At 34.1% G+C, this 24294-nt stretch overlaps 1 protein-coding gene across 1 annotated transcript in view; it reads left to right on the forward strand.

The window, feature by feature from the left end:
• The window catches only part of LOC111045972 (extracellular serine/threonine protein CG31145), a 172394-nt gene extending 148474 nt beyond the window's left edge, over nt 1–23920 (forward strand). Inside the window, 1 exon segment of the mRNA XM_039434789.1 lies at nt 19352–23920. Within this exon segment, the coding sequence (XP_039290723.1) occupies nt 19352–19529 (178 nt within the window). The 3' untranslated portion in view covers nt 19530–23920.
• Nucleotides 23921–24294: the final 374 nt, after the last annotated feature.

A 24294-nucleotide genomic window follows, 5' to 3' on the forward strand; every position in this document is an offset into this window, starting at 1 on the left:
CTCTGAAATTTTCAATATTTTTTTTGATTGTGAAGGAAGATTTTTGTTTGGATTTGTATTTTGAAATTAATTAATCTGATAAATTCAAAATTATTGTAGTACATACATTTCTTGGACTCAAAATAGTGTGTGAATTAAGCTGTTATCATTTACATTACCTCTAGACTGTGTACCTATTCCAAATTAAGGTTTAGAGCAGTTTTGGGCGAATGCCTGTTGTTTTTACCTGCATTGTATCTATTGTCTATGAATAAATGAAATGAAATCCTATGAAGCATTGCAGAACAATCAAACATTGCAAGCAATCTAGTTTACTAGTTTTTAAGTTTGTTCCCTAATAGTTGAATTAACATTATAAGAAACAGGAAAATTGTTTTGCATAATGCATGATTTCATAATAAGCAGGAGCTCCTAATGATTTCATTATTATTATTATTTGAAATTTTACAATCTAAGAAAAAGGGGAGACCAAATTTTTCTGCCCAATGGCTGAATTTGGCGGAAATAGCTGGAAACTGGAAATTGTTAAACTTTGCTAACACCTTTGCTAGGTGTTAGGTCTCTAAACTGTCCATAGAATTCAATTATCAGGAAAGCAGACAAGAGGAAATTATGAAGAAACTGTGCTAATAAATATTTAAATATCTGCATCAAGTACTAGTTTTCAAGAATAAATCATCAATCCATTAATTCTGTGAAAGTATTCTAAACATCTCTAAATCAACGATTAGACATCTCTCATCAACACTGAGTTGAAAATGTGTTGTTGCTAGCAACATTGTCGTCCCACGTAGTTTTTCCTACCCTATCCGATGCTCACCCTCATTAGGCTAAATGAAAGTTCTCTTTTTCATTTTCTTTTCGTTGTCCTTGTTCGTTTTGCGAGCTGTCAACCTTGCTGCTCCATCCGAGACATCTAATCTGCGCTCTCACGGTTAATTAGCTTCTAATTGACGGTGTTGTGTCTCTCTCTCACTCTCTCTCTCTCTCTCTCGCTTGCTTTTGCCCGTGCTTGCTTATCCAATTACCACCCTCCATATAATCAAATCTGTTTTTTCAATCTTCTCCTTCTCCTTATCCTTCTACTTCTTCACCTCCCACTATTTATCTCCCCTTCCTCCTTTGCCCTTCCTATTTTATCTTCTTCTTTTTCTTCTTCTTTTCCTTCTTCTTATTCTTTTTCTTCTTCTTTTTCTTCTTTTTTTCTTCTTCTTCTTCTTCTTCTTTTTCATCTTTGTCTCTTCCGCACTTCCCACCTCTTTCCGTTTGCTAATTAAGATATAAAACGTAAACACCCTGTGCAACTTGATCATGATAATGAGAATTGTTTAGAAGACGGACGACCTTGCGGAAGAGAGAGAGTGATAGTGATAAAAAGTGGTGGAATGGGGCAAATTAGCACAAAATAAGTGGGAAGAAAGAAAAATAGTTGGATGGATTTTGGTTGAGATTGTAGTTAGTGAGTTTGATATTTTTATACTTCTTTTCTTTTCATTATCTGTTTACTATCACAGTCCTTGGAGATACTGATGAGTTATGAGATATGAGTGACTTCTACGATTTGATGGTGGGATACACTTTGAACTATCAAATCAAATCATTTATTAAAAAAAAAAAAAACATTAGAAATGTTACAACAACTTTAAGATATTATGTCCTAAATATATAATGAAAACTACAATAACCATGTCATAAATAGCCTTTATGACCAATACGAAAAAATGTTAATACAAAAACATATAACAGTAATTAAAATTCAATTGTGAAATACTCTTCTATCGCATACAGACATTTTTTACTAACAAGTCTTTCAAATATGTTCTATAGGATGTGATTATCCATTACATAATAACATGGTTACATACTCTTACAGATTCAGGTAGGCAATTAAATTATTTTATCAACATTTGCCGCCAGCTCGGTTGAGAAACTTTGTAACGGCAGTATCTGTACTCAGAGTGGTACATACCAGTTAGTCAAGACAAGACTAGTCACGATTAGTCACAATACTTCACATAGTTGCCTATGAAGACATGTCTAATTGCAATGACTAATCAGTGTGAGTTCCGTCACAAGCAGCCATGTGAAGTATAGTGACTAAACGTGACTAGTCGTGTCTTGACTAACCGGTGTACGCCCAGCCTAAGGGTGAGCACACACCAGTTAGTCAAGACAAGACTAGTCACGATTAGTCACAACACTTCACATAGTTGCTTATGAAGCAACACACACCTATTAGTCATTGCAATTAGACATGTCTTCATAAGCAACTATGCTCTAATTGCAATGACTAATCGTGACTAGTCTTGTATTCACTAACTGGTGTGTGCCTAGCCTAACTTTGCATTTGTTTCGTTTTTTATGACTATGGAAGTCAGAGTTTTTCAAAATCTTGAATGTTTCTCCTAATGTATAGCAAACATTCAAATACATATGAAGATGGCATACTTATATAATACAACAATACTTAGTGAGATATCAATGCTTTTGATACTATTTCTGGTATCATTTATCTGTTTGATACTTTTTTCATATAATTTTGTTTTTATTATCCATAATGAAACATTAAAATAACGTCTAATTATATCACGATTTATTGAAAAATTTCATACGTGTTTCAACACTAATGGTGTCAACAACATTCACAGGTGTCATCTTGATTGATATTAATAAATTGATGCTTCCCATTCAACGAATTCTGCCAGTCAAAACTGAATCTCACTGTAGCGAGTAATAGAGTTGCGCGCAGTCTGTGACTTGACTTAGCTCTCTAGTCGAAATCGTGCCACTCGATCTAACTCAACTTGCCAACCTGCAAAATAATTAAACAGCAGAAAAGACAATAAAAGATTCACTAACTATTCATGGCTCATCAAACAATTTCCCTCCCCTTTTGTGTAACACTCTTATGGTATGATCGTCTCTTTCTCTCTCACACATTTCTCTTGCGTTCTCTTACTTTATATTTGTCTATCTGTGAGTTTCTTTGTTGCTCTTACTCTCTCTCTCTCTCTCTCTCTCTCTCTACTTTTTCCTCTCCTTCTCTTCTCCTCTCTTCTCTCTCTCTCTCTCTTCTCTCTCTCTCTATCTATCTATCTTTCTCTCTCTCTCTCTCTCTATCTATCTATCTATCTATCTTTCTCTCTCTCTCTACTTTTTCCTCTCCTTCTCTTCTCCTCTCTTTCTCCTATTCTCTTTTCTTCCAGGATTCAAAAGGAAGGCGGCAATTCAATTCTTTTATCTCTTCTACCTTTTCTTATTTTTCTTCTTTTTTCATCATTCATTTTCTTTCTCAAAAGAATATTCATTTTTGAATACTCATCCCTCACTAATATCATGAAATCTCTCTTCAACCCCTGTGTGATATATCGGATTTAACCCATCAACTTTTGTCAAAACTATAGCAGTTTTGCGTAATCTTGAATTTCACGTTCTTCAACAAACTTCTGTTGTATGTCATTATAGTCAAATAGTCATTCCAAAACTATTCTTGAATGATTGGCAGTACAACAACCCTGATATCCAATGGAAGCCATGATAAACATTCAAGATGCTTATTACTTTCCAATCTAACAATATACTCAAGTATATCGTATGCAGTCTCGCATTAATAATTCATGTTATTCAACTAGAAGAATTTCTTGATATTTTCCTTTCCATATCAATCAGAAACGTCAGAAAAATCCCACGTTATTCTTCGAAATGAACTCTAGATGGATTTATCTTTAAAACTATCTTTATTAAGTCTACATAAAACTTTCTCGAACTGAATTTCCCTCTAGCCAACTCTCATTCCATTCCCATCTCGATTTTTTACTACCACATTATTCATCTTTCAACCGTCTTCTCTCTCTTTTTTCATGCTCTTCTCCCACATCGTCACATGTGTCTCTTTAGTCATTCAGTGACCTATCACGCGACCTCTGATAGCAAACGTGAGTGACAAATCTCGTTTTCTCGGCTAATCATGTAAATATAAGACATGTACACAAACATTCTCCAAATTGATGTGATCATCCCACTACTGGTTCAACCAATTAGGAGTTCCCATGGATTCCAGTCGAAAGATAACAATCTATTACAGCAAATTCATATTTGAAGAATTATTTTATGGAATCATTCTCATGGATGTTATTCCTTAAAAAATGTAGTACAACGAGAATGAAGATTTGACTAGGATGAATGATATGCTCTCAAATATAGAGTGAACGTAAAATCTCCACAGTAATTATTACTGTGCACCGCAAGAGTCTAATTAAGCACCTGACAAAATGAAAAATTGACCTACTGAAATCTTTAAGAATTTGAATTAGGCATATAACCATCCTTGGTAAATCAAGAATCTATATGCAAAATTTCAAGTTAATCAGTCCAGAAATTTAGACGTGATGATGCGCTATTCGTGAATTTCCTGTCCCGTACGTGTATAAGCCAATTCTTCCCTTTATTATAATTATTATACATGAAGAAAGGTTAAGACATTGTATCTGAACAATAGTTATTTGTATATCTAGAGTGAAAAGTGCTGTTTTTTCTCCCTGAGGGAAAAGTTTGAAGCCCGAGGCGAAGCCGAGGGCAACAATTTTCCTGAGGGAGAAAAAACATTTTTCACTCGTGATATACACAACATTTTTCCTCCACCTACATTTTTATAGAAACTGCAAATAAAATATTTTTTTAAAACGTATGTGACCAAACAATGTGTTACAACATAATCTAAAAAGTAAACAGAAACAGCCTGGCTTGTAATCACAGTTCTCCTCCGACAGCACTATCTGTCGGCTAAAGTTGTAAGTGTAAAGTTGTAATGAAGTTCCCGTTTCAAATTTGATTAGTTAATAAGTAATATTCGTTGGCTGGTATTTTTAATAACATGGATTAAAAGAAAAAAATATACATTTTTTCTAGTATAGTGATATGAAGTTTGTAATAATAATTTCAGCATACAAACATAAATTTTATATATCGATCAAATGTCTGGTTGAGGTATTGAATTTAGTTGGTTTAATGACTACTCTATATGCTTCCTCATCTGAGCTTAGAACTTCTGACCTATTCCAAATGTACGTTTTTAAAATAGAGATGCTTCCCATGTTATTTAAATGGAGTCACTTTTACTCCCTAGGGAGTTTTCTGTTTTTTAGTACCGAGAGCGAAAAAGTGACACTTTAGTATCATGTTTCAGGGAGTAAAGTAAGTACTTTTGACAGTAGGTGGAGGAAAATATAATGTATTCTAGGGTACATGTATTCGAGATACATTTGATAAAGATTTGATAAAAGGTTATACAAAGGTATTTGTGATATGAAGTGTGATGAAAGGATATGTGATTTGATAATATGTAAAGATGTGACTGTTTGAGAATTATTTGTTAATCCTTTTTTGTCTCTATTTTGAGGATATCTCTATTTCTCTATCAACTTTTTATTCATTAGATCAATTTTGTGTCTTCATATCAACCCCAAATTTCTTTAGACCAATCCGTGAATAATCAATCTAGGAGTCCCTCAATCCGCTGATGAAGCTCTTCATACATTTTTTTGTTTAAACAAGATAAAATTAGAAAAAATTCAAACTATTTAAAGAAAAAAACAATGTCAACAACCAATTTTAATTTTGATTTCTGTAGCTTTTCATTCGGAGCGGAAGGTGATGGAGTATATTCATTTTCGCCACACTGCACAGAAAGCAGCTGTTTTCCAGTCCCTACGTAGGTAGGATCTGAAAGACATTGTTTGCAGACGACTCTCGTCTGACGTCAGAACAGTACCCTTTCCGGTCGCTAAATTTTAAGTTTGCTAAAACAGCTGATCAAAAAACTTTTCATTATTTGAGTTCATTATTCAATAATTAAAACATTTATAATAATATCATCTTATTGTCATTTGAAAGAATAAAAAAGTATAAACTCAACCTCCCACATAATTGATACTTGGACAATTTCCTGTTATTCAGATTACCTATGATTTGCTAGAGCTATGACCTTCCACTTTTGCTTTCGGAAGTGCTTAATAAACAATTATTCTCATATATATATTGTTTATTTTTCTGTGTGGCGAAAAATAGCGTTCGCCCATGGGCAAAAATGTTTTTCCGGCTATCAATCTTTTCTAGTTCTCGGCCTACGGCCTCGGACTTGAAAACCGATTTCGAGCCGGAAAAGTCTCATTTTCGGCCCTACGTGCGAAATATACTATTACTGACTAGTATTACTCTGATACTGTCCATTTATACTATAAACTAAATGCCGGTTTCCGAGCTCGGGATTTATCCAGACTTATTTAACCAGATATTCTAGACTTTAAACAGCCCCGTTTTGGGAAGCCAATTTTCTAATTCCAGCTATTTGAAGTCTAGAACTTAGCGTAATCCCGAGCTCGGAAACCAGGCCTAAGAATCAAACTTGGTTTTGAGATTGAAATAACCACTTTCAACTACTTAATTTTCAACTACTTTTTTCAATCTGGGTATCAGATTTTTCCGTTTAGGTGGGTGGAAAGATGCTACAATATACTCTATTTTTTTATTTCACCAACGTTCCTCAAATTCTGAGAAGTGTCTTCCTGGAAAAATTGATAATACAGTAATAAGAACCACTGTGGGTTGAGTCACCGCACTTTAACTTACAAGTGGCAATTAATATCTTGGAATCACTTACAAGTGTCTCACAATGAAAGTTGGAAGCAGCTGAGGAGAGAAGTGATAGCAACGCTGAAGAAAATCGTGAAACTTTTCTTGCCGACTTTATCGGCTCCTTCAACTCTCCTTTTCTTTCTCAATAAAAGAGCAGCTAATTACTTAGATTCAGCGCTGCTTTTACGCTGATTGATATCGTTCTGTTACACCTTACACCTCCCCCATCCACGCTATCCCCTCTCCTTCTATTTCTCTCGCTCTTTTAGTATCTTCCTCCTTGTTCGTCTCAATCCCTCCATCTTCTTCTCACGCTTGTCCTTCTCATCTTTATCTCTGTCCGAATCTCGGGAAAATTCCTGTCTTATTTACTTATTCATCTTCTTTGTTCGTTTCACCTCTTGGATTTCTTTTCTCCTTCTCATCCTTCTTCCTGTTATCATCTTTTTATCCCTATCTCTCTCATTACATTCTTGTTAGTTTCAACCCCTACTTTCTTATTACTCTTATCCCAAGAATGTTCAAATCTTTCTTCATTTTCTCATCTCTTTCCTCATAGTTCTCTTCACTAATTGATAAAAACTTGTTCCTCACCTGTCTGAGAGTTTTTTTCTATTTACATCCAACTCCTTCACATTCTCTCATCTTCTTTCCTTTTCATTTCCCTCTGTCTACTCTTATCACTCCATTCTTTTTCTTAGTTTTTGCCCCTTTCTCATTATATTCTCCTGAATCTACATTCTACTCCATTTCTTAGTTTCATTCCCTCCACTTCTCCTGTTCTGATCCTATTATTGTTGTTCTTTTCTTCATTCTCTCTTGTTTCTTTTACAACTACATATTTCACTATTCTCCCTCTCGTAGTATACCAATTTACCAGTTTCACTGTTTGTGTTCACTCAATGTTCCTTACTTTTATTTCTTCTCTCTTCTCCTCTTTATTATTGCAATTGCACTTCATTTTCTCCCTCTTCTTGTCTCATCATCTCACGTCTTCTTATTCTCCTAATTTTGAAATCTCCTTTCACTCTTTCTCAGTTCATTCTTCTCTTTCGTTTGTCATCTCTTCCTTAATCGGTTCCTACTCCACCATTAGTTTTCCCTCTCGCTTTCCTCCACAAACTTTTATTTCTTCTCTGCTTCCTATTCCTCCTTTCTTCCTCCCATTTCCCCTAGTTCCCGTTCTCGCTCTCTCACACTCATCTTCTTTTTCCCATTTTCCATCGTCTCTCCTCCTCTCCGTTTCTTCACAACCCTCTGCCACTCTCCTTCTCTTCATCACCATTCTTTTTCTATCTTCTCTCCTTCCGCCCTCACCATTCTTGTTGTTTCTTCTCTCTTTCCTCACACTCCATTCCTCCTTTTCCCACCCTCAGCTCCCTCTGTTCTCCATCTTGCTCACACCCTCCTATCTACTCTTCTGTCTCCTCCTCTCCAAAACCACCCTCTTCTAACTTGAATCATCCGCCTCCTCACCCTATACTCTCCTTAAACCACCTCATCTCTCCTTCTTCTTCTTCTTCTTCTTCTCCTCCTCCTCCACCACCTCTTCCTCCTCCTACTCCTCCTCATCCTCCTTCTCCTCCTCCTCCTCAACCAACTTTAAAGTTGCAGGTCGACCTGAAAGGGCCACTTGAGCCGAAGCAGTGTGGCACAGAAATAAAGTCGCTCCTTCTCTTTTATCATCATAAAGTGCAGCTTAAGATCGCGAGGAGCTTAATAGCAGCCACCGACTCCCATCTCTTTTTCTGTCCACCTCTTCTGTCTTTCTCTCACCTCCCTTATCACTACTTAATGAAGAGGAAATGTTGCTGGAGATCGAAGATAACCACTGATTTAATGTGGTATTCTAGTAAAACAAAAAATAGTTTGTTTGTGGTTGGGGTGGAAATTTTGTCACTCAATTTTTCAAGTTGAGATGGTGATTAAGGAATGATACATTTTCATTTTGTTGCCGTTTATTACGGGATAAAAATGGAGCTCTGAAACTAATTTAATCCTATACTATTAAACGAGCAATTTCTGTTTAGATGTTTATATATTTGTATTTCACCGGATCTCGAAAACGGCTCTAACGATTCTCACGAAATTCAGAACATAGTAGGTTTATAATATAAAAATTCGATAGCTCTAGGTCTCATCCCTGGGAAAACTCGCTGAAGGACATTAAAAGGATTTATTCATCCTTGGAAAAACAGTGATCATTTCGTCGTCTGTTGATGATGGAAGTGAGTGAGCGAGTGCATGTGTGTGGAACTGAGACTCAACTGTTGAACTCTTGTAATCATTCAATCAGTGCCGGTTGTACAAGAGCCGGTTAAATTTTAATCCTGATCAATTCCAGTAGAACCAATCTTATAAATTATCTTTCTGAAATGGTCTTCTCTGATTTGGATTAAAATTTTACATGCTTTTGTAAGAGAATTTTTTGCATTCCTCTGGGAATTAATCTCAATCCACTGTGATTAGATAGAACCTTTCTGTATGAACTATATATTATAATTTCTTCTTTCGTAATGAATTTTATATGCTTTTGTACTCCAGAGCGGAGCTCGGTGCCCCGATATTTCAATTTAATTCGCACCTTATTGAAATTTCAATATTTAGATTTCTAAACTACTCTATTCTTTACTCTATTACAAATTTCCAAAGGTTGATACAGACTTATGCGCCACGAACACGCGCATTTCACTTTTCATCAGCTGACATTATCTATGTTTATTATATCTGTATCCTACTGTTTCTGTACGAATACAGATAAACTCAGAATAGCATGAGCTGATGTAAAGTTAAATGGGCATGTTCGTAGCGCATAAGTCTGTACGCACCTTTGGAATTTTCTCAAATTTATTTTGATGTGATGTTACTTTTCGAGGAGAAGATAAAATTTATTCACAAAGTGACATCAGTTCAAATTCCAGATCAATCTGATTGAAGATTTTCTCGGATTGTGTGAAAACCCATGATATTGAAATTCAGAAATATCATTATATTCATTTATTTATGCATTGATACATACAATATCATTTCCAACTATGAATAATTGGTAAAGGAACAACAGGCTTAGAGCCCAGAACTGTCCCTTTCCCAAATTTGGATAGAAATTGTCAAAAATAGGTTATGTTTATCACTTCATAAGTTTTGTCCAATTTTGAATCGAAAATATAAATATAGAATATTATTTATATTCATTACTATTCATTGGTAATCGTAAGGGGCTCGCTAATACTATACACATTTGAAATTTTAAATTAAAAAATGTATTATTCTTCTGTATTAGTAAAGACTGAACGATTCACTTGTACTTGGAGTGTACTTTAGATTCAGTTGATATGATATTGAACCAGTTGATGTTTGATACAGTTCTAAAATTTGAAGTCTCAACAATTATTTCGTCCATTCAACCAAACTCAACTTCATACAAACCTTCTTTCACAAAATTTATCAACCAGAAAATAGAAAGCTTTACAAGATTGCGCTTATGTACATATTTGAAGATATTTGATGTATCATCCATCACGTTCAAGCCTGAAACTCTTGTGGGCATCATCCTTAGAAAACTTCTACTGTAACGATGAAGTTCAAACGTTACAAAATATTGTAATTATTTTGTTGGATGGTTTCCAAACCAATCAGTTCTTGAAGTTGGCATAATATTTCCTCATTAAAGTTGCAATGAATTAATTTGCACCTATTTTGTCTTCTGTACCTATAGAAACCATTTGATCTTCATGTATCAAAATGCTTTCTCTGCATGTTGCATCAATAAAATGTGCAAGTTAATATTAAACAAGCTGAATAAATAATTTAGAATGCATAATGCATTCAGTGTTCTGCCTTGAAAGTGCAAGTGAATGATCTGGTGATGGATTTATTGGTTTTGGCACAAGTGCAAATTAGTATTCTTGTAGCATGCCAAGTATTCAGAGTTTGGCTGGCTTGACATGTAAAGAGCATCCAAGTAAAATTGTTCTAATTTTGGTTATAACTAGCTACAAAGTCCAAGATGTTAGTAGTTTGCAATGCAAGTACTGCACTTTTTGAATGAAAATTATAGAAAAATGATAAATATAACTCAGTGTTAAGCCAATTTACTGTAAGCTTTAATTAATAATTTTTCTTGATAAAACTCTCTTGTACTTGACTAATTTGATTTTACTTTTGTATTCTCGTGTGTAGAGGATTCATTTTGAATATTTGCAATGAAATAGACTTGATTAAGAGTGATGATTCATGTAGCAGTAATAATAACAATGATAATGATAATGCCATGTAGGATCTCTCTCATATATTCTTAAATGAGATGGTACATTCATCAGCTAAGGGTCTCAATTGATTTAGAAAAGTTTTCGGTAAGTAGTAGTCTTAATAAGACTTAATAAGTTTACGGTAAGTATTATAAGTTGAATCAAAGCCGCAAGTTCCATTCTTTTCCTAGAAAAATCTTCTATCCATACCATAAATTCCTTCAATTATACTCGGAAAATAGTCTCATCTATATCCTTGCATCATAATCTGTTGCTCTCTGAAAAATTCCTCTACAATTTATGTTTCCTTTCTCTTTTTAATTGATAATTGGCAATGTTTCTTTTGAAACAACAATTATTCCTTAAAAAACACGAAAAATGGCATCTACTGCTTCTTTCTTGAGTTGTTTTTATTATTTATTTACTCCTGTATTTTTCTCTTTGACCCGTACAGGTGTCATGTCAAAAAAATACTCTTCAACAATAGGTAATTCCAAAGACGAAATAAATTTTTCAAAGTTCAATCCAAGAAAAGGAATTTTCCCTTCCCTCTGCAATCGCTCTCAGGGCCAAACCATATGAGGCGTTTTTCAGACGAGTCGGAAGGGCAGAAAACTCTCCGATTGTCTGATTATCAGCTGATTCCCGAACTCCAACCCAAGCAGCCAATAGGTGAACTTCCTGCGCTGCCAACTCGTCTGTAAAACGTCTCATGTGGCTTGGCCCTTATTCTTTTCTTCTTGCTTCCTCTCTTCCACCCACACAGGTGGGTCAAATACTTTCAAATGACAGTTTCTGCACCTTGAGTGTCGTCGAATGCTCTGAGAGATGAATGGCGTTTAATTCCGAGTGGACTCATTTGACCGCATCACCGTTGCTATGACAACCAAAAGACGCCAACTGAGGCTATTTGAAACAGCGGTTACCTCCTGCTCCTCCTCCTCCTCCTACTACTACTACTCCTCCTCCTACTACTACTACTCCTCCTCCTCCTTCTCCAATCAGAGCTCGGCGCTGCAGCTGGAGGATAATCGTTTATCTTTTAGCACCTGCACTCTTTATTTTGAAGAGATTTAAGTGAAGTACTGTTCTTTTTGACCTTGTTTTTATTGCTTTTCTCGTGTTTGTAGCAGCAAATTTTGATACACTCATCTTCATCTCCGTTTTATCGAACTGGATTGAAATGAATAGGGGTAAAGTGATGTTTGTCTTTTCTTTTTTGTAAACTGATAGATTCTCACGAAATTGGAAAGATCATATCAATTTCAATGTACTAAGTACTCCTTTCATCATTTTCGTGGTGCTTGGTTGAAAGTAATTTTCAAATAATTTATAGAGAAAAATTCCAAATAATTTCAATCAAATCTTGCACAAAGAAGTGTGCAATACCTAGACCAAAACAATATATCTCCCGTTCCTCCCACATTGATAATTACTCTGAACTATTACACACTTTTCCAATTCCGAATAGAGATAATTCGTAGGCTTACATTCAGAGATACTCAGCAATCAGCAGGATTTATTCTGGAATGATTATAACATGAGTTTGTTGTACAGTAGAACGCTGATACAGTAGTCGATACCGTTGCATTCAGCCAATTCATGTATTATCATTATCTTCTTATGTCGAAATGAATCTGGAATATCAAATCGCCAATCATGTAGATGTTAAATTTATACTTGAAAATTAATATTCATTTTGTTCTGTCTGTTTGGTATTTTCGCTAAGGATGGTTTTGGAGTTTTGGAAACTGTATTCCCTTCCATTATTTTCATCTGAAATTACAAAAGGGAGTACGTCATCTGTTGCAAACTCTCTAATTCATCAATTTTTTGATAAGCAATTATATATTTAAATAAAAACTGTTATTTCATGCCAATACTAATTCTTAAAAATGGCTTATAGTTTAGAGCACATAGTTTACAAGCAATGCACTATTGCACTTCCTATTCTATGATTAATAATTATACTACTCTACTCGACAATCTACAAGCTGCACTCAACATTGTCTGTCTCGTCTGATGTCGATCGACCACGTTTGTCCTTTATCTAATCAGTGCCTGTACATTATCACTTGATAATGATTGTCGTCAGATGCCATGCTATCTCAACCTAACACTTGACACATCCCCTCCATTTTCATACCATATTGTCTCCCTCTCATTTCCTACCGATAACTATCTCTCTCCATTAATTTATTCCTCTCCCTCACTTTCTCACTCTCTCTCCCTCTCACGCGCATGCATACATACACTCTCACTCTCTTCACTCATCTCTCAATCTTTCTCTGTATCTCCAGAGAGGAGTTAGTTATTTATTTATTTAATCTGTGGTATCTCTGTCACTCTCATGTCAACCTGACAATACTTGACAGTCACCTCACTTTACTCAATTTCATCATCATATCTTTCTGCACTTCTTTTCATTTATCTCTCCTTGAAGAAAGGGGACTAATCTTCTATATATATAAAAGCGAAATGGCACTCACTCACTGACTGACTCACTCACTCACTCACTCACTCACTCACTCACTCGCAGAACTAAAAAACTACCAGACCAAAAACGTTCAAATTTGTAGGTATGTTCAGTTGGCCCTTTAGAGGCGCACTAAGAAATCTTTTGGCAATATTTTAACTCTAAGGGTGGTTTTTAATGGTTTAAAGTTCGTCTTTTAGCATGTATATTCTTCTTCTCCCAATCTCTTAATTATAATTGAAATTTCCATATCATATGTTACTATAGAACTATAATCTAGATAGAGTACCTCTTCGAAACAGTTAACCGGCAACTAAATTAATAATTTTGTCAGGTTGGCATTAAGTTGAGTTGACTTTGTTAGGTTGGCAACAAGTTGAAGATTTAAATGCATTTATCGCGGAAAAATTGATTGGTCACTGCTACTTCAATCCTGGGAATATTATATTACTAGCCGTCAGGCTCGCTTCGCTCGCCATATCCGTTTAGTCTGGACCCCCGACTGGATTGTCCTAACATATGATAAAATGCTGAAATGAAAATGCAGGCGAGCGAAGCGAGCCTGCTGATCTCATTCTCGGACGATCCAGTCGGGGGTCCAGGGGGCGGAGCCCCCTGGCTAGACGGATATGGCGAGCGAAGCGAGCCTGACGGCTAGTCCACTATAATCTATCCCAATCCTTCTCCATATTATCCATTCTCAATTCTGTTATTCATCATCAATGTTTCTTCATTGTATCAATAATAATAATATTGAACAATATTAATCTTTCTTGTATCAGCTTCATTTATTTCAATCCCTTATTCTTATCCCTTATCTCTTTCCCTTTCACTTATAAAATAGTTTTATCATAAAGAAATTATTTAATAAAAACAATATACAAATCTTGAAGTACCCTTTATTTTTTAAAAACTTTAAAATAGTTCAACAACTAGTTTTGACCCTAACTTAAGTCATTTTCAAGTTAAAATTTTTGAAATCAGTTGTTGAACTGTTTTAAAGTTTTAAAAAATAAGGGTACTTCAAGATTTGTATATTGTTTTTATTAATTTGTTAAAAAGTAGGCCATGTGAGTGAAGTGTTTTTAGAAATTATTCACTATTCTCATTTACTCCTGCTAACTATCTCTCTCCATTTATTCCTTTCCCTTACTTTCTCTCTCTCTCAATCTCACGCGCATGCATACATACACTCATTCTTTTCACTCATCTCTCAATCTTTCTCTGTATCTCCAGAGAGGAGTTAGTTATTTATTTAATCTGTGGTATCTCTGTCACTCTCATGTCAACCTGACAATACTTGACAGTCACTTCACTTTTCTCACTTTCAACATCATGTCTCTCTGCATTTCTTTTCATTTATCTCTCTTTGAAGAAAGGGGACTAATCCACTATAATCTATCCCAATCCTTCTCCATATTATCCATTCTAAATTCTGATATTCATCATCAATGTTTCTTCATTGTATCAATAATAATAATAATAATAATAATATTGAACAATATTAATCTTTCTTGTATCAGCTTCGTTTCTTCCAATCCCTTATTTTTATAAAATAGTTTTATCATAAAGAAATTATTTAATAAAAACCAAGATTATTTTATATCTTGAAGTACCCTTTATTTTTTTAGAAATTTAAAATAGTTCAACAACTAGTTTTGACCCTAACTTAAGTCATTTTCAAGTTAAAATTTTTGAAACCAGTTGTTGAACTGTTTTAAAGTTTTAAAAAATAAAGGGTACTTCAAGATTTGTATATTGTTTTTATTAATTTGTTAAAAAGTAGGCCATGTGAGTGAAGTGTTTTTAGAAATTATTCACTATTCTCATTTACTCCTGCCTAATGGTGGATCATATTCAAATTCTTATTTCATTTCCTTGTTACTATTATCCTTTTACTATTATCTCATTTACTCCTGCCTTATGGTGGATCATATTCAAATTCTTATTTCATTTCCTTGTTACTATTAACCTTTTAATAATATAATTATTATAATATAATAATTCTGATTTTTCACGATCTTGCAGCTTAGAGCTTAGAGCTTTTGCGTTGAGCAGACTTAGAGCTAGTGAGGTTCTTCTACATCTCTGTACATATTTTTCTCTAGCCTTGCTATCTCTACCTCTGACTCACCACACACCAACTACCACTCTCTCTCACTCTCTCTTTCCCTCTTGACACTGGAACACAAGTCACCCACACACACTGTCTCAGTCCCTCAAACACCATAGAGCGACACGGCATGATAGCATAGCATACACAGACTCGAGATTCGTGACGCGCTCATTTGGCCTGAAGGGACACCTCTGCCCCCCTGACCCCCACCCACCCTTCCACTCTGTCGCCCCCAGTTTGCTGCTAAATCCAATTTGGCCCGATAATATATTAATAGCGGCCATTGTGTCGCTGAATTCAGCCGCGCTGCTGGCAAATGAATTTGTCGACTGAACAATGAATGATACTACTACCATGCCATGTCTAGACTACACTCTATTCTACACATTTGCTGCTGCGTTCATCGCTTCTTCTCTATCAAGTTGTACTATCTCTTTCTTCTTACCTTTATTCCCTTCACCTACTCCACTGTCCTTCTCTTATCTTATATATGAAACCTTCATATATCCATCACATCTATGATATTTCTGTCTCCTTCTCTCACATTCCTCTCACAGTTACTGGGAAGGATATTTTTAATATTCTTTCCAAAGAATGGACATTGATATGTCCAAAGCTCCGCCAATTCATGTAGATGCATTACAATATTATATTGTATAGTTATTCCAAATTGACTTTTTTCATAACTGTATTGCACAGTTCAATAATTATTTTCTTAGCTAATGTTATGTAAATTCATCTAAAACTTTGCTGTATTGTAAGCTATTGTATAAGTGTATAAGCCAGTATATATTGTAATCTACAGAAATAAAGTACTCAATCGATCAATTCCCTTTCTCTAATTTACTTTTACTTTCTTTCTTGTACATTTTCTTCCTATCTAGTACATTCTTTTTCTTTCCAAAACATTCCCTCTTTTTTCTTGTGTTCTCTCTTTTTGTGTGATCCTCTGTTTCCTTCTCTCATCATCTTAGGTATACCTTCTGTGTCTTTCTCTTAATTTCCTCTCTTCAACTCACTTCCACTCTCTTTCTAGTGCATTTTGTTCCTTCCAATTTCATTCTATTTCTTTCTAGAGCATACAATTTCTTTCTCTTGCCTCCATTCTCTTTGTGTTATCGTCTGTTCCGTTCTTTCTCATCTCTTCTATTGTCATTCTTTCTTATGTCATCCTGATTTCATCTCTCTTCTTGCCTTCTCTTATATTTTCCTTCTTCCTCTTCATATCTCTCCTCTTCCTCTTCTTATTCATTCATATCACACATCATTTTCATTCAGCATGAATTTTCACAAATATTTTTATTATGTATAATTGTTGTATTCAATTTTTCATCATAGAATTTATTTATTAGCCTATTACCAGTGTTTGCCATAGATAGGTCTTGTCAGAACTGGCAATGTAAGATGTATTGAATAAATATAGAATATCTTTTATTATCGTTTCCTTTTCTTCTTCTTATCTCATCAATCTTCACAAAACTTCTGTTCCAAATCGACTGTATTGTCTCAAGTCTCATTCTCCAATTTTGTAGTGCTCAAATAGTTCAAAAGTATTTTCTTTAAAAGGCATCTCAGTTCATATTTCAAAAACATTGCTTGTTGAATAAATTATCAGTGATAACTAGGCCTATATATTATTGAAATACTTCATTATTCTGAAATTATTCATAGCGATTCAATAAAGCTTATTCTAAAGCTATAAGTCACTATACTGATATTTTGAAGTTTCGAGGAAGGTCCACATTTTAATAAAGATGAGATGACATTCGATAAGATTCAGAGTGAACGTCTCGTTGACTTAAACTGTGTGTCCTGAATCCGTTGACTTCAAGAGCCACTGGAGTGCAAGAGGGGCTGAAGAGAAAGGAAAGTTTCGGAAGAAAGTGAATGCAATATATGACAAGGAAGGAGTGAGGAAGTGAAAGACAAGGAAAGAGGGGCTAAAAAGGAGGAGGATGAGGAGGAGGAGGAGGAGGAGGAGGAGGAGATGAAGGAGAAAGATGAGGAAGAGAGCAGTAGATAAGGCTCAGAAAAAGCCTGATCTTGTTGGGGAGCAAAGATAAGAAGAGAAAGAAACGATAGGTGAAGATACATGCTAAGGAAGGAAGTTTGGTACGAAAGGCAGAATAAAAGGAGGGGAAGGAATACGAATGATGCTCCACACACATACGTAAGAAAGTAGGATAAACAAAGAAAGTGCGAATGTGTGTGTGTGAGTGCACATGAGATTTGTGTAAACACAAAGTGAGGTTAGGTTGCCCGACCAATTGGCAGGCTTGGCGCCTTTTCTTGGCGTGCGGGACCCAGTGAGAGGCTAGACCTCACCTAAAAGCGCCGGATTGAGTCGATCTTGAAGAGATTGCCCAAGAAAAAGTGGAAAAAACTTTCAGGATGATGGAAATAAAAGCGACGTACGTTACGCGTTTGAATATTTCATATGACTCTTTTTACTGAGCGATGACAACACGGCCGAGCTAAGCGAGCTCTTGAAAAAGAATTATATTGGCCGCCCTGAGAGCTTGCCTCCCCCCCTCCTACGCGTTTCCATTTTTAATGAATCCGCTTCATTCAGCATGTCTCGCCCTAGCTCAACATGCCCTGTGTACTCTGGCTATTATTTCATGATAGATTGTTCTGGTCCACACAATGCCACCACCCGAAAGAAGATTTTAAAAAGATAAACATAATTTCTATTTTGTGAAGGAGTTGCAAAAGAGGAGAATACGTGAGAAGCGCGCAGGCCTGCAGGGTTTGACAACGTATAATCGGTCTTTCACGTGTGCAGATTCTCTCGAACAATAGCTCTATTGATGAAATGTTAAATGTTGCTACAATTATTATGTTGAATCATTTTCTGTGTTTTCATTGTACTGTTGTATTACTTTCATGTTTCAAATGTTGTTTTTTTTTTTTAATTGAAACTAATTGAAAAATTCAAAGTGAGCCAAAAGGTAGAATTGAGACTTCAATTCATTGAATAAAACCCTCTTGCTCTATGATTCATAATTTATATATTTTATTTCATAATGTTCCAAAACCTTTTTTCAGGGCCCCGTTACACAATCAGGATGTATGTTTGTTTATTTTGTCAGAGATTTTACTCTCTGTTAAGACTATCAAATAGTTATTCATTCATCAATTATTAATGCAATCACAAATCGTATAGCTTTGGCTGGGAGAGACAACAGTCTCAGCGCAAAACTGTTCTTCTTCCAAATTTAATAAGCACTTACATTTAAAAAAGTGTAGAAGGCATTAAACGCCTTCCATCAAATTTTGATGACTATAAACGATCTAATATAGCAGTGATGTGTATGATATCGATTCCTTACTTTTATACCATCTACATGAGATCTACTTTTAGCCTATTACATTAGAAACCATAGTTGACTAAAATCTATCATTGTAGTGATCACGCAAACTATCATTGCTGATATTTTTTCTATTGAAAAAATCTGCTGCCGCGCACGCATCTTCACCATACACGCTCCACTTTACTACAGCGAAAAGGTCCTTTTCAGGGCCGCCAAAACACTTTTCATATTTTAGGTATTTCTCCTCCATTCATTCTATTCATCACCCCACCATGAATCCTGTTTTTTATTATAAATTTGTATTTTGATTGTATTGTTTTAGTATTTTGATTTTTGTTGTGTGTTTGTGTCGAATTGAATAACAATTATTGATTGAATGATGTTCATAAAACCAAAGAGAAAAGATAGCACAAGTTATCTCATTTGTCCTCATCTGTTTTGTATGATACAGTCTACTCGTAACTGTGTAATGATGCACTCTGAGATGAAAACTTCAACTCATCTAGAAAAACTCACTTGAATAAAGGAGAAACTTAAGGCTTATAACGACAATACATTGTTGCAGGTTCCACAACGGTCCAAAGCGTCTCTCGCAGCTGATGCGGGAATCGCTGGCCAAAGACCCTCTGGACCCAGTGCTGTGGGAGCCCCACCTGGAGGCTCTCGACCGCCGCGTCAAGATCATACTGCAGGGCATCAGGGACTGCATCAACAAGGCCAACGACAAAGTCGACTTCTCATAATATTGAGACGGCAGGCGACGACACACTGTGACCACCGCTCTCGCCTGCAAACCAACACAGAGACTCGAAATCAAATATCCACTCACAACTTCCCCGAGTGGTTTTATTTTTGTACCGTCGATCTCTAAATTCGTTACTCGTGCTATCTAGTTAAAAATGACGATTACAAGCTGATGAACATTTCATAATCGTGGAGTGCAGTTTTTGTTCTCGAAATTATCAATAGTTTATTGTGTTATTTATATTTTTTAAATTGATGACAAACTCGTAAATTTCGTGAAGAGTAATTTCTGAATTTCATATGTTTTAAATGTTTAATTTCCTCCTCCTGTAGGCCTATTATCACAGAAGACATTTTGAAATAACGGTGTGATGTTTGTCTTCTAAATTCATTTATTTATTTGTATTTTTTATTGTCTGCTATGTTTTAACGAAAGATAGTTGAAAATAATGTGAAGTGTATTTTTTGTTTTCCAATCGTCATTCAAATCAATCGACTGTCTAGCTGGACGTCTACTTGATTATTTTCACTATGGACAAACAGTTTAGATTAGCCTCAGTTTTTGGTTTCTAATTTACTGTTTTTAAAATTCATGTATTTTTGGCTGGAAATATCTTCACTTGTAGCTATTTCCAATGATGACAGCGGTTGGACTCCAACTCAGTGTCTATTTTGTTATCCAAATTTATTTCAAGCTATATTTTTTCCAGCTGCTAATATTGGCTACTCCATTTTAGCCTTTATTAATGACGTCCGCACTTCATCATGATTGTGTAAACTGTGTTTATTATTATGATTTCATTATCCAAATCTATAATATATTTATCTGCTGAACATTATCAACGATTATCTGCGATTTGAAAACTCTGTCTAGAACATGAACGTTTTATCTAATCATATAATTATTAGTTATAAGATTTGTGCAGCTTATGACTTTGTAAGGCTTGAAGTGGGTTTATTAACTTGATTGTTATCGATGTTGTTACCAACCTCTGACTTTTAGAGGACTGTGTTTTTCGCTCTGATATCACTTACATTTGCAATTTTATTTTGATTCGGTTTTAAGATTATTTCCGATTATTTTACCTTTACCAATGAGATAGATAAACCAGAATTGATTATTGATTATATTTTCATAGCGATATCAAATGTCGTCAGTGCTGGTAATGTTTATCAATTTGATTCATTGATTCACTTAGGTAGCCTTCTACCAAAGATAAACGGACATAACCATCAAAAGATTGATGGAATTCCATTGCATTTCAGAATCTTCAAGCAATTCAATCATGTTCAAGCCATTTTATATTTTTTTATCATTTTTTGATAGGTTTTTAAAGTTATCTTGAATAGTTCTTCGAATTAATTGTGATGATTAAATTATCATTAATAGTCTCTAGAATCCACTTCTTGTGAGTTTTAAAAATTCATCACGATATATTTTTCCAAGTTCTTTTTAGTATTAGAATAAAAACTTTTATTTTGCTCTTCACTCATTTGAAAATTCTGGAATCGCATACAGTTAGTATGGATGAATAGACTTCAATCTTATTTAATTAACCAATCCTTTAAATAGATTAACATTTCTTTCTGACCAATGATTTCATAGATATCGTTTATTACTAAATTTGTATTAATTCTCAGATTATTACAATATTCAAAGGTTGATACCTTAATACCTAATTTTATATTGTCAAAGCTAACAAATGAAAGAGATATCAGAGTGACTAGAAACATAAACCATGAAAATACATATCCTATGTGACTTATAATATTAACCTCACTCTTTGGCTAGTAATACAAATATGATATCGAATACCATTATCAATTTTATAACTGATCTTATCAAGCTACAACCAAAGATCATTTAGACTGATCTTATCTAGTAATCAATAATCAATCAACTGTTGTGAATCTGAAATCATTATTCCAGTCCACACTCACCAAGAATGAATATCATGAAAAAATAGTTTTCGAACTAAAAGACTTCAATCATTCAATAATTTTATGCAGTGACATTTTGTTTGTATGTCTATTAATCTAATACTTAATTGAAAAACAAGGTACTACTCTTTTGAGAATTTTATAAAGTTACTGTTCTATATTATGTAGGTCAATAACAAAATAATTCAGCAAAAGTTGCAAATTGATCCACATAAACTAGGTACCGTAAAAACTGAAATTTCCAAGGCAAGACTTGCGTAATGTCATAACTCCAGATTAGTTTCAATAAAGCTTGATTTTCAAATTTCAAAAGTGAAATTGATTTTATAAAGTAGAAAAAACATTGATGGATATAATTTATTAAGAGTGGTCTCCGTTTGTTCAAAAAATATTTACTAGAAAATCACTAATCACTCACTCCTGTTAAAGACTCACTATCTCTGTTGTAACAATCAAATGAATCCATTGAATCAATAGAAAAATTTATGGAGCGGTAAAATAAAATACTCTTGAATAATATCATAATTTATTCAAAACAACTGATCTATTCAACGATCCAGCTCTCAAATTATTCAGAAAAAGTCCCAGTTCTCATCAATTTCCTCTCATTAGAATGTGGAAGATGAATTATTAGGTCATTGCTCTAGTTGAACACTTTTTACGCTGTGAATTCAATTCTGAATAATAATTGGGTTTTTGTTGGATGAGCTAACGCGCGTGTGCAAAGTAAACTATTCCCGATTTCAATTACGCTAAAAATAATATTGAAAATTCGCCGGTGACGAAATCCCACTATCATCGCAAGCAAGCGGGTCTATTCAAATATTGTTTTCAATTATTGTACAAATTTTTGGATGATTCCAAGTTTTCATTCATTTGTAACACTGAATAGAAGTGAAAAACTCAAATTCAATGTAAGTTATTGGCAACTTTACAGATTTGATTCATTCATGGTTACGAATTTTTCTAATACTCATGATCTTCATAAGGAAAACAATGTAATGATCAAAAGAGAACGTTTATATTGCTATAAAAAGAAAACTATATACATAGCCGAACATCGGAAAAATAATACTTTTTAGTAAACTCTCCTGAATTTTCGTGTTGCTTATTCATGATTTTTGTCAATATAAATTTTTAATGTTGAAAAGTTGGAATAGAAGTTTAGAAGTTTTACAACTAAAATGGTTAATACACTGTTCGACCATAAAATATTTTAAATATGGTATTGTATAGGAAGTGAGTAGCCTACTATAAAAATAGAATAACAGAAACAAGAGAAAAATAAAGGGCCCCGGAATAATCTTATTCTATTTCTTAAATCTAGATTTCCAAAACAATAGTTCAATACAACCAGAAACTTCAATTTTTTGACTATTTTATTGAAGAATTCAATCACTTGAATTCCAATATTTGATTTTAATGAATATGAATACTATAAGAATGAAATTCGAAGTTCGTTGTAGCTCCATGTTAAACTTACATACACATCAATTTTATATTTTCATACTCCGTCCATAAGTGCTTTCTCACTGGTTTTAGACAGCGTTTTATAGATAAAAAATAATTGTTTCTCTGTGTAGATTGAATCATATTGTACTTCTAATTGTTATTGATGCACTGTTACAGTTCTGAATATATAATTTAATATGAGATTCAGCCAAAGAGGTTCTATAGGCTCTAAACCTGAATCTTTCTGTCTGGTTAGAGTATAAAGGTTTGAAATGGTTAGTTATTTCATGTTTTTACATCAAGTAGAATTTGATTGCCAGCCTAAATCCTCTTAATTTTCCATAATTTGAATAATTTGACTCTCCAATAACTTATCAACCAATTTTCAAAAATAAATAATGTTATCCTCTGTGTAATTTATAATGGATGTTTTCAATTTCATTTGATAACTTCATTCATAGTTTTATTTCTATTATCTTGCCAGAGGAATTTTATAATCATTTTCTGTTATTTATCTCATCTTTCCCTATCAATGGGTGTGTCCCCTGGCAAAAATGTGTGTAATTGAATTTGTTCATGTAAATGTTGAAGAATCGATTTGTACCATGTAAATAATATACCAAATACATATATATTTTACTAAATAAACTATTGTTGAACTAAGATAGTTGAAAAGGGCGCTTGATATCGTTATAAGATCTAGATCTAAGTTGGGAAATTACTTAAGCTTACAAAAATGATGTTAATGCTATCACTAAACATTGTTTTGAATTTGGATATTTTGTTGTGTTTGGTGTAGAAGTCATATATAATTCCATAACGTGTTAAATGTTTTTGTTCTCTAGTCATATTCCACCATGAAACATTCACATTAATGTGAAACATCGACCATTATTGTAATAATTTAGGGTAAAATTTATTATGACCGATTGTGTTGTAAGTTGATGATCATATTGTGTGTACATGTGAACATGCATAAAAGTCTGATTGACCTGAACTATTGCTCTTTATTTCTACGACGAGATATATTTCTTACACCTTCAATAATCAGAATACAAAGTTATTTTCTACTTCAACTACAGTATCAACTGAATAACTCCGTTTTCATATTCAGTTCAAGATTTAAAAAACACTCTTCAAATCCTAGAAATGGGTAGTTTCTAATTAGAAACCTAGAAACCAGTCTGGAGAAGTTGATAAAAATCTCTCCATTTATCATCTACATGAATCTTATTGTTTGGTATAATATTATTGAACTGAATTTGGGAGAGGAATAGCACAAGGTTACCTTTTTTTCTTTCCCTATCATTTTGATCTTTGATGATTTACTTATTGTATGAATGAGTGTGAAGTATTTAGTTTTGCTTAAAA

The sequence above is a fragment of the Nilaparvata lugens genome, chromosome 8 (assembly GCF_014356525.2).
Source record: "Nilaparvata lugens isolate BPH chromosome 8, ASM1435652v1, whole genome shotgun sequence".
Lineage (NCBI taxonomy): Eukaryota > Metazoa > Arthropoda > Insecta > Hemiptera > Delphacidae > Nilaparvata > Nilaparvata lugens.